The sequence below is a fragment of the Corvus brachyrhynchos genome, unplaced genomic scaffold, assembly GCF_000691975.1.
Source record: "Corvus brachyrhynchos isolate BGI_N302 unplaced genomic scaffold, ASM69197v1 scaffold281, whole genome shotgun sequence".
In the NCBI taxonomy this organism is placed as follows: domain Eukaryota; kingdom Metazoa; phylum Chordata; class Aves; order Passeriformes; family Corvidae; genus Corvus; species Corvus brachyrhynchos.
Window position 1 is genome coordinate 2,786,585 of NW_008236509.1, and position 15,354 is coordinate 2,801,938.

Here is a 15,354-nt window from a genome sequence, read left to right on the forward strand (position 1 = left end):
GGCTCGCTCAGCCCTCGCCTTCCTGGCTCGGGGCGAGGTGGACAATGGACGCCACGGCGAGCCCCGCTGTCGTGGTCTCGCCTGGTCGCTGAACACAGCGGACTTGGGAAGAAAATTGCAAACCGGAACAAGCTGTTTACAGTGACAGTTTGCGGTGTTATGTAAAGTGAGCGTTGGCTGAACTCAGGCGTTTAATGGAGAAGGCCTCTTTAACGACATCATCTGCCCCCAGAATGAAACGTTATTCAAATACACTTAATCCTTAAACTGGAAACAGTATAAATGCGTTTATTTGATAAACGCATTTTCGTTGTGGTACAGGATGCCCTCTGTTTAATAAGGAGCTAAACTAAAACCCAAGGAGTGCCACCTCAACATAAGGAAGAACTTCTTTATCTTTAGGGTGGCAGAGCACTGGAACAGCTGCCCAGGGAGGGCGTGGAGTCTCCCTCTCTGGACACATTCAAAACCCACCTGGACGCATTCCTGTGTAACCTACTGCAGCGGGTGACCTTGCCTGGGCTGGAGGGTTGAACATGGGGATCTCCAGAAGACCCTTCCAAACGTGATAGTTCTGGGATTCTGTGTAATAACTACAGTTTCAGTGGAGTTTGGCTTGTTTTGTTTTGTTTTTTTTTAATAGACTAAAGCGTGTGTTTATCCTAACCTCTTAATTTATAGGGAGGTGCCACCAGAGTGCTGTATGTCACTTTTTAAAATCTGGTATTAGTGTGAACAATCTCTGACTTACTGGCAGTGTTCCTCCAAAATGGCTTTTTATAGTATTTGGGATTATGTTTAAAATCGGTAGTAATTGGAGGGGTGGGGATGCAAGTTCCCGATTGAGGGAAGAGTGATTGATAACAGTCATGTTTCTTAGTGGCCAGTGTAGCCTTTAGAAATACTTAAAATTAAGCTGATGGCTTAGTGCTTTTTGAAGTAGCTTTTTCTTTGTAGAATGATCGTTTCTTACAAAACAGGTTCATTTCTGTGTGTCTGGGCATGTACCCCTGAAGGGTGGTGTGTAAATTTTATAAGATCACTATTTTGGTGGACAGGGTGGGTATAGGAAATGTAATGCTCAGAGTGTAAAATACTCAGTTTCTGCCTCATTAGGGTAATTTCCCAAATTTCCCTGTGTGCTCCAAGCTGATCAGGCCAGTTAAGTGTACTTGGAGTATGTTTGAGCAAGAGACTCTTCAGAATGGTTCCCTTCATCGTGAGACAGGTGGCTGCAAAGAAGAATATGCTACAGCAAAATTTTGTTAATGCTGGTGTGTAGTATGTTCCAGATTTAATTTCCCACTCCAATACGTTTTTAAAAATACATTGATGTTTCATAGCGTGATTAAGCTGTTTGTTAAAGTAGCATGTGTGCTTCTGTAGCTTGCAAAGTGTTACTGTTTAACTTCAACAATGCTGACTTGAGGCTTTATTTTCTTTTGCAAGGGAGAATTTGATAGGCAGAAGGCTGAGTTACTGTCTGTATACTGCATAAAAGTAGCAGATGTAATACTGCTATGCCATATCTCAGAGGGGTTTAGCATTCCAAAACCTATAAATTGTTATTTGCAGCCTGTGTAAAGCACATAGTCTAACCTGTGACTTCGGTCCATACTAAGGTTCATCTTTTTACCCATTATTATTACTGTGTTCATGTTAGGTGCACTTCAAATTAATAAAAAAGCTCTTACAGGTTGGGTTTATTTTTATTTTTTTATTCATAGTGCACCATCCTCTTAATGAAGGCCTCTGCATTCTGCTTTCCTAGAAGTCTCTAAATTTTGTTATGGTCCCTTACCTCCCTTCCCTCAGTTTTCTTCATTTTAAAGAACAGCTTTTTTCTCACCTGGCAGACTTCTGTTTCTGACTGCTAATGTTGCCATAGGCCCTATTTAGATCCCAGTGTCTTTAGCAACACTGCCGTGGCGTTTTCAGCATAGAGGCTCCCACTCACCCCGTGGTGTAGCCAGAGGGGTCCCTTCAGTGAGCTTGGCTGTGGTGTGACATGGCATGAGGTATCTAAATCCAGTGTCCATGGAGGGAGGAACAGCAGAGCCTGGTGATGGGGGCAGCTGGGCCTTGTTCCCTTCCCACACCGCAGCTGCTGTAGACCACCCTAGTGCTGGCTACAAGGTCTCTAGCTTAGCATGCACAGTGTTCTGAGGGTTCCAAATGTGCCTTGCTGTAGGAAACTGAAGCTGGGCAGAGGTGGGATTGCAGGTGCCTTTCCTGTTTCAGGTTTCATCTGCTGCTTCCGTGACCGGTTCTGAGGTTTTGGGTGCTGTTTTCATTGGCAGTCACAGGGATCAGTACAAAGAAGGGACTGCACAGTTAATTTGCATCTGTGCTGTACATAAAATGTAAATGTGAGACTGTATGATGCAGGTGAGAAATCTTTGACAAGTCAGAGCTCTTAGCTTTGACCCACTCTCAGGCAGGGGGTTCTGCATCCTGCTTCCCAGATCCTGGCTTTTGGAAGGCACTGCCAAAAGCAGCCAGGTGAATAATAAATTACCATGCTGTCTCTAGCTAATACAGAGCTGTGGTAGTGTGGAAAGGAAGAGCAGAGTGGAATGCTGATTGTAGGAAGAGAGGGAGGATAAAGGTAATACAAGGTTTAAGACATAGATGGCTTTATTGTACCAGGTGCAGTGCAGTTGAAACATGGCTTTGCTGCCTTTAGGCCAAGCTTAGCTCCAGGAATTTTTGGGCTGCTTTACTGTGTGAATCAAGAGCCTAATCTATGTTATGTCGGTCGTCTCTCCCTTATGTTGTTGTAGAACAGACTGGAGCAGGAGGACAAACAAATACAATGCAGGCACAACTCCTGGAGTATCTTTTAAATTCTTGCACTGTGTTAACTATGCTGGACCCAAATTAATCCTGCAGAACCAGTTGAATCATGTGAGGACTTAAAATCTGTCAGGCCCCTGCCGGACTTCTGGCAAGGCCTCCGTGATGTTTAACAAACCAGAATTTCCAGGGTCAGGTTCTGGAATACCAAACACTTAGCCCTGTTTGTGTCACAGAAATGCACTTTTGTAGACTGAAAGGCTGCATCTGCCACTGTTTGCCAGAAAATTCCCTGACAGGCTCTTCCAAGCCTAACATGTCAGGGTTACAAAGAGCCCGTGCTTACACCTCTGTATGTTTTTACATTTTTCTGGCCCTTGATGTACACATCTAGTTTCATTTCAGTCATGGTGGTTGTTTCATGTACTCTGTAACAAGACCCAAGTTCCTTGTTCTCTTCGCCACTTTCTACCATGGCACAACCACTTTTTTTTCCCCTCTTAATATATACTTGCCAGGCATCAACTTCATCTGAAGAGGATGTAACATTTGCTTTATCGCTGCATTAGTTGCCTTCTAATCTTTTAAGGTTAGAACACGCATTTCACACTTCCAGTAACTGTTTCTTAGATACATACCCCAGTCTGTGATGCGTTTTTTATGTTACATGAATATGGATCTGGTCTAAGACTGAGCTGTGGGAAAAAAAGATGTCTGTGTTGTCTCTGTGACTATAGAAAATACCTCAAAAACAGTTTGTTCTGGTTTCTTGATGGTACTTTTGTCCCTTTTGATTCCTTCCTCTCTTTGTCTCGTGTCTGTTTGATGTGGTATGTCATGAAAGTTTCTGTATGCTCAGTACAATAGTAAGTGTTGTAGTTTAGTTTAACATTTTAAAAATAGATGTCATTGAATGCAGTGCTGAAAGCAGATTTTTTTTTTGTAGGATTGTGTGGGTTTAACATCACAGGAGGCTCCATTTTAGAGAAACTTCTTTAAGAGTAGACAGAATGAATACAAGTATTGGTGAAGGAAGGCTTCTGAGTTCATAATGCAGGAGTTTAGTGTCAGTTTTTACAGTTGTAAATAAATTGTAATTTAGGTGTATTTCCAGAGGCAGTAAGTTCCAGGTATGCCAGTAAGAAGTTAAAGTGAAAAATATGTCAGCCCAACATTTGGGAAATAGTCTATGAGGAAAGAATGGTAGTCATTACTAATCTAAAACTTTTAAATTTATTTAGAGTTTTGAGCCCAGATTATGTTGGGATGGGGCAGTACTTATAAAAGTACCTTTTTTTTGGTTAAGATGAATGTGCCAGGCTATGTCTGCTCATAGTGATCCAGTCTTAAAGGACAACATTTTTTCAAGGCTGTTCACAGGTGAATTGATGTAGTGTAGAATAGAAGAAGTCAAGGCATTAAAAACATTTAAGAAAGTGCAAGAATTGATAAACTGAAACTACAGTTCCCCCAGTGAAGGGATGTGTTTCTGAGGAAAGGATTTTAAAACTTGTTCTCTACACATGCAGATACAAATAAACTTAAAGGAAAAAAAGCCTTAGACTAAACCAGCCTGTAAATTTAGCAAACTGGACAACTAACAGTGCTTGTTAAGTTGCATGTTAATATATTTGAAATTTTGTTCATTGGGTCTGGTACAGGCCAGGCTGTGCTAGATAGTGCAACACCCAGCCAAAACCACCAAACAGAGCCTTTTTTTTAATATATTTGAAATTTTGTTCATTGGGTCTGGTACAGGCCAGGCTGTGCTAGATAGTGCAACACCCAGCCAAAACCACCAAACAGTGGCTTCTATGTTAATGGCCATAAACCTGCTTTTGGATATTTAACCAATTTGACTAAACTAGCCGTTAAATTCCTGCCTTTTTGTATACAACAGCCTGTATGTCTTGTTTGTAGGAGTTCTTATTTCATAATTAGTTGTAGTTTTTAAAGCATCTTGAGCTGGCCACTTCATGGATGTAACAGCTGTTTTAAATGCATTTCCTTTTCACTGCAGAGGATCCTTTTCTGGAAACAGTATGCCTTAAACAATTGGATGTATTTAGTCCTGCAAATAATGGAAAGGTGTTTAGGTATTTTCTTACACACTTTGGAGTCATGAAGGAGTCAAGAGGCCTGAGGAAACTGTTGCTTTTAGGACCATGGTATAAACCAAGAATATTCCCTTGGTGGTGATTGATAAATAAACAAATCCTAAAAGTCAACTTTATTTCTTCTGGTTTTGTTCCCTTAGCCATTCTTTATGAATTGGATTTTGTGCAGTTGATGTATTTTGCAGGAAGGAGATCCTGGATTTCTTCCTAGAAAGTTTGGGTTTAGGTCTCTTCAGATTTTGGAAAAATCTTTTTATATTTCTAATATCTGGGAAACTTAAAATCTATTGCTATTTGTCTGTGTATAAATAATAAAAGGGTAGTTGTGAACTGAACTGGGTGGTAATAATTTGTAGAAATCGTGAGTGCTAAAATAATTCCATGACCTTCAGACAGTTGTTCATGGGATAGGATCATGATGATGTAGAGATCTACTGAACATAGTTAACAAAAGCAGAGGAAAAAAGTGTTTTTACAGTTTGTGTGCTATATTTGTTTTCAGGTAGTAAAGTTAAAAGGCAGCTGATTGGGTTCATTTTGATGGTGTTTAAACTGATTTGAGTTGAGGCTGCTGCTAGAATCCCGAATAGTTTTGCATCCTTTATTCTGCATCACATCTGATCCTGAAACCAAGGGGTTGAACCATTAAAAAGTTAATTGCTTTTCTGATAGGATTATTTTTCTGCAGATTTAACTCCCTGAACTGGCTTGTTACAGGATGAGCTTATCTGAAAATGCTTATCTAGGGGCAGGTTAATGGCAGTGAACACCCAAGAATTACGTGTTCATGGTTTTGGATATTGGCTGTTGTGCAAGCAGTACAGTGAAAAATACATAATCAAAAGCTATATGTCCTTGAACTGTGATAACAGCAGCTCTAAGCACAAAGTGCCGTTAATGTAAAGTTCTCAAAACTGGGATCAAATATCTTCCTGTCTATAGTTGGGTTAGGTTAAAAGTCAGGCCCTTTGTTCCATTTTGCTGTGAGCTTGCAATCGGTGATAGTCCTCACAATGGGTGTTTGCTCACACACGTAGTTCTGGCAAAATGGTCCAGACTGGAAATTTTAAGTGTTGATTCCTCCAGGGTATAAGGAGTGATTATTTGTGAAGATGTAATGAGGCCTTATCTTTGCTCAGGTAGAACCAGGACACTGATTTGCCTGCAGTGCAGTGTGTTCCTGAGATGTAGATGGCTTTTATCTGTGCTGAAGGTGGAGAGGGACAGGAGAGAGTGTTCTCACTGGCTGTAAGAATTTGAGTGTTTTCTTATGTGTGACCTAAGGTACAAGCAAGTCCAGGCAGTCCAGTTTAAAACTGTGATCATACAGTTATTTTCAGTTCTGTAGGGTGCCTATAATTTCTTGTATAACTGAAGGGAGAACTTTATCTGCTGTTGCTAAACAATTATTTGCCAACTTAGAAAATCAGTCTTTTCTATTTTCTAATAAAATGATGGACATTTTCTTGTGCTTCTTGCACAGATTGATTCATGTATCATGTATTTTGTATCAAAGATACAAAATTAGTTTGGGATTGCTATGGTTGTGCATCTTATCCCCATCTATTTTTTCCTGAGCTGTTTCAGCCTTTCTGAGTTTATAACCCTGAATCTGCACAGGTGAAATCAAATTCCTGGAAGTCTTAACTCAGCTGACACTGCAGTGAATTTTTTTTTTTTTTTTTTTGTGTCAAATGGAAAGGTTTGAGATAATACAACTAAACTACTGCTGTAATAGTTGAAAGGTGCTTCAGTGGCCCATTCTACTTTATCTTGTTGAAAAGTCAGTACTTACAGCACAGGACGTTGTGTTTTTGTAGGGTGGGGTCCCGTTTATTGTAGCAGACACTAATGGTACATCTGACTGGCATTTCAGTCTAATTGTATCCAGAACAATATATTTGAGACAAGTAGATTTCACTGGATGATTATAGTGAGAAGCAGTGCTTCCCACTGATGTTGATGTCTTTGAATTAGTGCTTTATTGAATAAGCAACATTTCAGCTTTGGGTCACCTGTGGGGGTAGCTTATAGAAAGTGTCTTTAAACTTCAGAGGTTTCATCTCCAGTGCTGTTTCTGGAAGCTGAAATCTGTTTGTGCAGGTCATTTGGGAAGAAATGAAACCACTAGTTCATTTTATACCATTTTACATCTTAAGCCTGTAACAGTTGAACCTGGTACTACAGAATCAAAATTTTTAATGGACTTAGTGATGTAAAACTATTCATACGGTAATTTATAAATTTACTACTTTCAAGCTGACAGCTTGGAGCTACAGCTATTTAATTTGATTTTTTAAATCAAATTAATTTTATAGTAGTTTACTGTGGGACTCGATATTTGCCTTCCAAGATAACAGTGCTTTGCATTAATTAGTGTTAAAAATTGCTTGAACTGCTTGAAAAGTGAATCAAAAGGAATAATGGTCTTGAAACTCCTATAAATCTCAGCCTACTGATTTTTTTTTCTTTTCCTTTTAATGAATATCTGCCACTACATGTCCATTTAACAGTCTGCACAATATTTTTGATGACTTGTCCATTTTATAATTAGTTTTATTTAAAAAACATCTCTAAAGGGATATACTTTGAATTATAACCTGCTAGGAGGATTGACACAAAAACTGGCAATGCTTAAATATATTCAGAACTAGTCTAGTTACCTTCTGTTTCTCATGATAAAGGATGATGGCACCTTTGAGAGAGAGAGGAGTGTTGGTTCTTTCTGTGCTGTTTCTTTTTCAGCTTCAGAAGGATGTATTGACCTGTGCCTGCGCTCTGGGATGGCCCTGCTTGGGCAGGGAGGTTAGACCAGGTGACCTACTGTGATCCCTTCCAGCCTGCCCCATCCTGGGGTTCTGGGACCTAGACTCAATATGAAGAATTAAAATTAATTCCTTGAAATAATCTTTTAGCAATTGACAGGGTTTGGTTTTTTTTTTTTAGATGGTAAATCAGTCACACTGCACTATACATTAGAAATGAATGTTCTAACAGTAATTCTGTAGTGAAATTGTAAAATTTCACCAGCAAGGTCTTACTTAAGGGTTACTATTTTTTTTTTAAGGGTTACTGTTGTTACATCTCACAAAGGCAAAAATATAGTTGGTGTGGTTTTTGTATTGCTATTATCTGCCTAAAAATGAGTCATATTTGCAAAGTTAGTGAATAAGTTGTTTGGAGTGCAGGTCAGAACAATATTTCAGGCTTAGTAATAAACTTCAGGTCATGTAGGCTTGTAACAAGCATGTATTTTAAGGGTCTCTGTGTGTGATCTTCACACTGTAATTTTTTATGCCTCTTAGTGTTAACAATGTTAAATCTAGAAAAAAAATCTCTGAAAATCATAAAGCAAGTTATTTCCAGAAGTGTTTGAAAGAACACTTAAACTTACACTATAATAGTAACTATGTTAAGAAGTTTGCATTCAATTCGGTAAAGCTTTTAGCCTCAAAAAAGCTTTTAAACTTCAACAGGAATGTCTGAGTGTTAAAAAAAAAAAAGGTGGTTTTAGTGCCAAAACAACAGGAAGGCATCTGTGGGGTTGAGAGGTCAGAAAGTTACCAAAAAAATTGTGCTTGGATAGTGTGTATCTTTCTGCTAAGCTATCCTAGTTTTCTTGGTAAATGCTTGATACCAAATACTTGGTGTTGTCCATATGTGGAATGACTCCTGCAGTAACCTGGATTTGTTTGCCTGAGCTCTGTAATAGCAGTGTTGGTCTGAATTTACTTTCGCATCTTAAAAGTTCCAGGTTGGTAAAGGTGTTTAAAATTCATAGTGCAGTAAATATTCTGGCAAACTCAAATTTGTTCTCATGTTTTAGAGACATTGAATTGGTTTAGTCTAACATCCTGGTTGGCGCCCATAACATGTAGAACTTGTGTGTATGTTATCTTCCTGGGACAAATTGTTTTCCAGATGAATTCCGATTTAGTAACTGCATCTTAAAAACTGAGTTCTGGAATGTTACACTGTTGGAATGTTATCTTTAGCTTGACTGTGTAGGTGGGACAGAACTTTTCAAACACTGCTTGTGATCTCTTATGTCTTCTTTTTAATTTTCTAGACTGCTGAATATGTCCCAGAAAAAGTGAAGAAAGCTGAAAAGAAACTAGAAGAAAATCCATATGACCTTGACGCTTGGAGCATTCTCATTCGAGAGGCACAGGTTTAGTGATATAGGATTACATTTCCTTATCTATGATCCACTCACACTATTTGGTTCTGGAGTAAAATCAACATATTCATTTACATAAATCATAATATTGTAAATGCTGTTTTGATTTTCAATTTTTAGAATCAGCCCATAGACAAAGCACGGAAGACCTATGAACGCCTTGTTGCCCAGTTCCCCAGTTCTGGCAGATTCTGGAAACTGTACATTGAAGCAGAGGTTAATATTTTTACATTTTTTCTTATATAACATTTCATAGGATTTTAAGTTTATATTTTTATAAAAATGAATAAGATAGGCACATAATATCTAGGGGAAAGGGGATTTTAAATATGCCTTGCCTTTATTTTGTAAAATAGGTACAAAGGAAATGATTAAAATGAATTCTAAAGTATTGGGTCTTTTATGAGTTGATGATTGTTGCATTATGGAATTGCAACAACATTAAAACTGTTTCAATGGTATTGGAGTGCTTTAGCCTTTTATTTGCTTGTCGTGTCAATTTATTGCCTCCCGTGTCACTTACTTAGAGGACTTTTTTTTTTTATTTACACATACAAACTTATTTGAATGACTTTCTCTGAATATTTGGTTCTTTTATTTTTTTTGCTTTCTTAGGAAATTGAGTGTTTCTGTGAACAGTGTTTGCAGGGAGGGTGTGGGGATGGAAGCTAACTTCTGGAATGAAAATGCGTTAGCACAACTCATTAGCTTTTAAAAATCCCAACCAAATTGTGATTGTATACATGACTGGGTAAGACCACTAAGTGCGTTGGTCATTTGAACTCCTCAATGACATGCCATGAAATTCCCTGTATAATCATGGGGGGTGGCGGTGTTCATTTTGGTTTGATTCCTTTCTGTAGCTGTTATTTAATACTAATACACATGGTTTCTGTGGGCATCTTCCAGCTGCACATTTTTCTTGAGACAGATTTTCTATATGCTAAACTTCAGGGGTGGGGACCTGTATTCAGTGGATGAGAAATGAGCTCTCTTTTTCTTCCATTTTATGTGAAATTTCATTGCGTAGTTATCATATCTTATTTTACATTAAATTATGTATCCAGAAATGTCTGGCAGTAAATTTTGAAGATAAGGAAAATTGGGATCATGGGAATCTAACAGAAATTTTTATATGGCAGTTTATAAGTAAGATGCTACAGTGCAAAGTAGTGCCATCTAAATTGAATGTTACCAAATTAAATATATAGAGTTTTCATTGTCTCGTTTCCAGCAGTTTGTAGCAGTAGTTAGAATGTTGGTGGCTATTCATGTTTGAAAGATTGCAAATGGACTAACATAAAACTCTACATACTTTTCCTTTTTGGACCCTGCAGCCAAATCCATTACCCTCTTGTGCCCTGAAATGTTTGCTACAGGTTCTAGTCTTCAGAATCTAATCTAATTTCATAATTGCATAAAGTTACCTGATTTCTGTGCTTTTTTAAAACCTTTCTTTCCAATGCCTCAAATCTGAGTAAGGCCATCTCAGAAAGTCAGTACTGTACTGTACATCCTTCAGCAGAAAGTCCTGTTATCGTTGTAAAGCTTCCTGTCTTTAAACTGTGTTCAGGGATGAATTGACAGATGCTACCTCCCCTAACTTATAATCTAAGAGTACCTGAAAATATTAACAGTGGCAAAGCTTCTAACAGTCTAGGGTAGAATGTTTTAGGTGTTGCTTCAAGGAGGGCAGATCAGCACCTCAGCAGTTACAGTAACCAGGTAACACAAGGTAAATCTGAGAGGGAAAGAACTGGCGTAACTGTCACTAGTTCTTGTGTGTCTGCTTATTAATACACTTCAAGTATTAGAGAAATTGAATATTTATATACATTATATATATACAGTCTGTTATTCAAAACAATGGAAAAACAGGAACTGTAGATTTCTGGTAGAGGTTGCACCTGAAGAGGGTTATATTTGAAAAAAATATAAGAGGTTAATTTTCAGAAATTTATCTTTCAACTTAACCAAATTTTTTAAATCCCAATTATGGCTTAATTTTCAACTTTCCTGTCCTGATTGCAGTGACATATTACAACTGATATAGTGGCCAGTTCAACAACAAAGCAATATACTTTTCTCTGCTTTTTTTAAGCATATGTGAGCATGTATAGCTATAAATTGAAATAACTTCTTATTTCTAAATTCTTCTCTAAAAAAACATGCTCACACAATTGGGCACCATTGTCAGTGTTGTTTTCAGTTGCATGTCATATGTACAGTCCATCTGGGTGAGTTCAAATCAAAATGCTTTATCAAATGTTCTTTTAACACTGTGGTTAAACTAAGACTTCAGTTAATTTTTGAAGGCTACCTGAGTAGAGGAATTCTGTTCAGGCTTCTGTTATTGCAGCCTTAAGATGTATAAGGAGTATAAGCAAAGTATTTTCCAAAAGGTTTTTTCCATGGCAATTTTAGTAGTCTCCTCCTGCTAGAAAGCTTTTCTTGAATTGTTCAGAAGTATAGAACTTTTTAGTCATGGCTTAGTAAAATAAACCTGTGGTAGATCTCCAGCATTGCTTTCAATTTACTTTTGCTGCCTCATTATTGAAATCTTCAGTCATCTGTTACCTGCATTTCCTCTGATGTCAAAACAAGCATTTTACTCTTTAACATGAAAACGTTTCCTCTTTGCATCCCAGAAAGACAGAAAGGGGGGAGGGAATTGGGGGTTCTTTTCTGGCAGGGGTCTTTCACTAGAGAATTTTGCACTCTGAAAGACATAAATTAGAGCTGAATAACATTACCTAGTTGTGGTGTAGTATTGGAAGAGGAGACTGGGTGAGGGTTATGAAAATGGCCTTATGAAAAAGAAATAGCCATTTAACAGCTGTGCTCTGGATGAAGTTGTTAGAAGTCTTTAAATTCCCTTTTGTCTGACTTAACAAATGTGTTCTCTTTAGTCACTTCCAGTCTTCAGTAGAAAGTGTTTATAAACTGTCTGAACAAAAACTGCATGTGCCAGTTCCTTTTGTAATGTGTAACTTCTAAGTGCGGGCCTTACCGCTGTGATTACCTCTTGGGTTTATGGCTGTGTTTGTTCAGCTCACTGACTGCTTTCCTTTTTGTGTATGGCTGTGTTCCCTAGTGGAATACAGTAGAGAGCAGTGCTCTCAGCACTTAGTGTATCATCCAACTCGCTGCAACTAATACACAGAGACCGTGAAGTAACCAGATACTTCACATTAGCATTTCGTGTGCCAAGCACTGATTTATATGCTCTGCTCTCTGTATTGTGATTGGTTAGGTAGTTGTAGAACATGGGGATTAATTAGGAAGAGCATGCTTTGACAGTTTGTTAATGGTAATTACACTATTAAAATTGAAATTTATGAAAAAGCTTGGATTCTTGCACTGCTTCTTATTTCTTGTGACCTTCAAAGAAGAATTACAGGACTTAGAAATAATATAAGTGGATGAAACAACTCCCAGTTCACAACTTTTTTTGGGTTGTACTGTTTGAACATCTAAGTAGAGTTTTGGGTTTGATAAGTATTTAAGCAAGTAAAAGAGTTAACTTGCTATTCTGCATCTCTTCAAATTTAGGAAGTGGAACAGTAGTGCTACTCTTCCCAGACTCTTGTTTTCTCTAGTTACTTAAAGTACATTTTTCTCTTGATACCTTTCTTGTAAAAATCTCCTCTCCTCTCAGAAAACTTAATTCACATGGCAGTGCCTCTTTCACAGTTGTATAAAGGAGTATGTAGGTCTCAGCCCCACATGTTCCATAATGTTAAATTCATAGATCACATGATCTGGACTCTAGCCTGCTCTGCTGATGTGCTGTGTCTTCTTGGGTAAGTTGTTTAACCTGTTTGCCATTATTAAACAGATACCTACCTACCTCACAGGGTTGTTGTGAGGCTGCTTTAGTGATTAAAGTGCTTTTGGCACCTGGCTAAAAGGTGCTACAGAAATGTGAAAATAAATCCAATTTAATATCCTGTGATCCCATAGGCCCAGCTGTCTGTTACTATTTCCTTTGTCATTTTGACTGTTTGAACCATCTTTTAGATACAGAAAGACCTGATAATGCTTTTCATGCACATGAAAGAACATTTACTTTACCAGTGTCATAAATACTTCAGTAATTCTGAAGCAAGCATTTGAAGTTGTCACTTTTTTCTCTGCTAGTTTCCTTTGAGAAATCACCAGGTTGAAAATCCTCTTAGGCACATTTATTAAACTGTATTCAGGTATTTGCAACATTTTTTTAATGATTTAAGGAATTTTTAGTTCCAGTTACTCGGAATGGAAACTTTGCTCTTTAATCATCCTGAATGCTTCAGGTCAGTTCACACCACACCTTTTATCTTTTCTGTTGAGTATACAGCATTATATCCTGGTCAGTTTGAACCATTGCTAGTAGGGATTAAAAGGTTGCCATAACTAAAGACATAAAAGTCATAACCAGAAGACAGTTGTGACAAATAGCCCAAGTCTAGAAACAATAAATACAAATCTGGTAACATGCATGTAAAAGGTTTGGCTGTTAATATGTATTTTTTGTCTTGCCAATTTTGCAAGTAAGACTCCTGTGTTATTGCTTGTCCTAAAGAAATGCAACTAGCTACATTTGTTTAGATAATTTCTATTTCATATGGACACTTTGAATTTTAGATGTCTTGGTAACAAACCAGATGCTGTATGAGGATTCAGGGGGTGGAACCACAGCTTAGGGTTGATTGTTTTGCATTTCATCATATGCAATACATCAGTATCTTTAATCCATGTAATTCACACTGGTGTGGATACTAGTCAGAATGTATCATTTAACGTACTTGTATATGAAAAATGTAAATAAAGCCATTTAGAAAAATGATTGTTTTTGTTTAAAATGTCTGTGTTTCTTCAAAGCATTTTCTTCCCGTTTTTCTTTAGTCTGGTTATGAATTCAGAAAAGAAAATGTTGTACATACCACCAAAATTATTCTGCTTGGGGAAAAATGGGAACTGACTCCTGTCAGGATGAAGTTGGAGTGATCAGAAGTCAAAGTAGAATAGACTTCTTGGCTGAGATTCTGTTTAGTGGTATTCTCAACTGAAAATATTGTGTGTATCACCAGCTGATCTTAGTTAATTTCTTAATGGAAGGCATCCCCATGATAATCCATGCCCACCCCACTAGTCAGCCACATTTCTCATGGTAAGCTTCTGCTTTTGAGAAACTGCTGTACAGGTGCTCTGTACAAATACCCATATTGCACAGTCTTGCCTACCTCAGTCTGAGATTTTCAGTCTTTTTTACAACTGTATTATTTATGATCTTCTCTTATTCATGTGTGGACTTGTTCCATTCCTGTTAATAAATGTTGTTCTGTCTGTGTGATTACTGTAGCCTTGCACTAGAAAGTGAATGCAACTTCTTTCCTGTCTCTTCTGCTCAGTATGTCAATACGGGTTGTACATCTTGCATAGTTCCCCAGGTCCTACAAGCTGTGTAATATCAGAAAGTTGCCCACATATTGACATTTGTAGTTTCAGAAGATGTGCGGTACAACACTAGTGGGTTTCTTCATAATTCTATTTTCTGTATTTGATCATTAAAAATACTATGGGGAAATTTTAGGAAATTTTTGAAGTGGAAGCGATGCCTAATGAAGAGATTACTCTGAACCCTCTTCTATAGTGTGTTGCTGTTTTCACATGAATAAACACAAACTACTTCCTGTTCTGTTGTATTCTTTCCATGTGGGATGACAGAAATATGTCCCTGTTAGAAGTGTTAGCTATTGTACTCTTGTTCACAACACTCCTGAAGTCTCACTTTCACATGTAACGAGGACAGTGAAAACTTACTGTGTGCTTTCTTTTGTAGAAGTCATGTGTTGATTCTTCGTTGATATTTTGAGGGGGGAATCTGTGTGTCAGGTCAGGCACAAACTTGGGCTTCTTATGTCTGAACCTGAAAGAACCAGAAGTAAAGAGAGGTTTCTTCTGTACCCTCTATTTGCTATGGATTGGTTCTCCATCTGCTTGGGAGAGGGAAACTGTAATTGTAATTTCTGATTCTTTTCTACATCTTATCCAGCTGCCAGCTGGTTGAGTTTTCTGATGTTCTTTATTCAGATTTTGAGAAGCGTGATAGCTGAGAGAACACTTTCTCTTAAACCTTCTCTACTAGTGCTACTACATAAAATAATACATGACTATTTGCTGCAGACTGTCTTTACAGACTCGGGGAAGGCTTTGAGTCATGGCTGGGATGAAATCCAGTGGCTTTTCTTTGCTGGAAGGTCTGTGGAAGCAAGCCCT

General features: G+C 37.9%; 1 protein-coding gene across 1 annotated transcript in view; it reads left to right on the forward strand.

Moving 5' to 3' along the window:
* Positions 1-2,382: 2,382 nt before the first annotated feature.
* CSTF3 (cleavage stimulation factor subunit 3) overlaps positions 2,383-15,354 on the forward strand; it is a 46,081-nt gene continuing 33,109 nt past the window's right edge. Inside the window, exons 1-3 of the mRNA XM_017726284.1 lie at positions 2,383-2,388; positions 8,983-9,084; positions 9,214-9,309. Of these exons, the coding sequence (XP_017581773.1) occupies positions 2,383-2,388; positions 8,983-9,084; positions 9,214-9,309 (204 nt within the window). The remainder of the gene's footprint in view (positions 2,389-8,982; positions 9,085-9,213; positions 9,310-15,354) is intronic.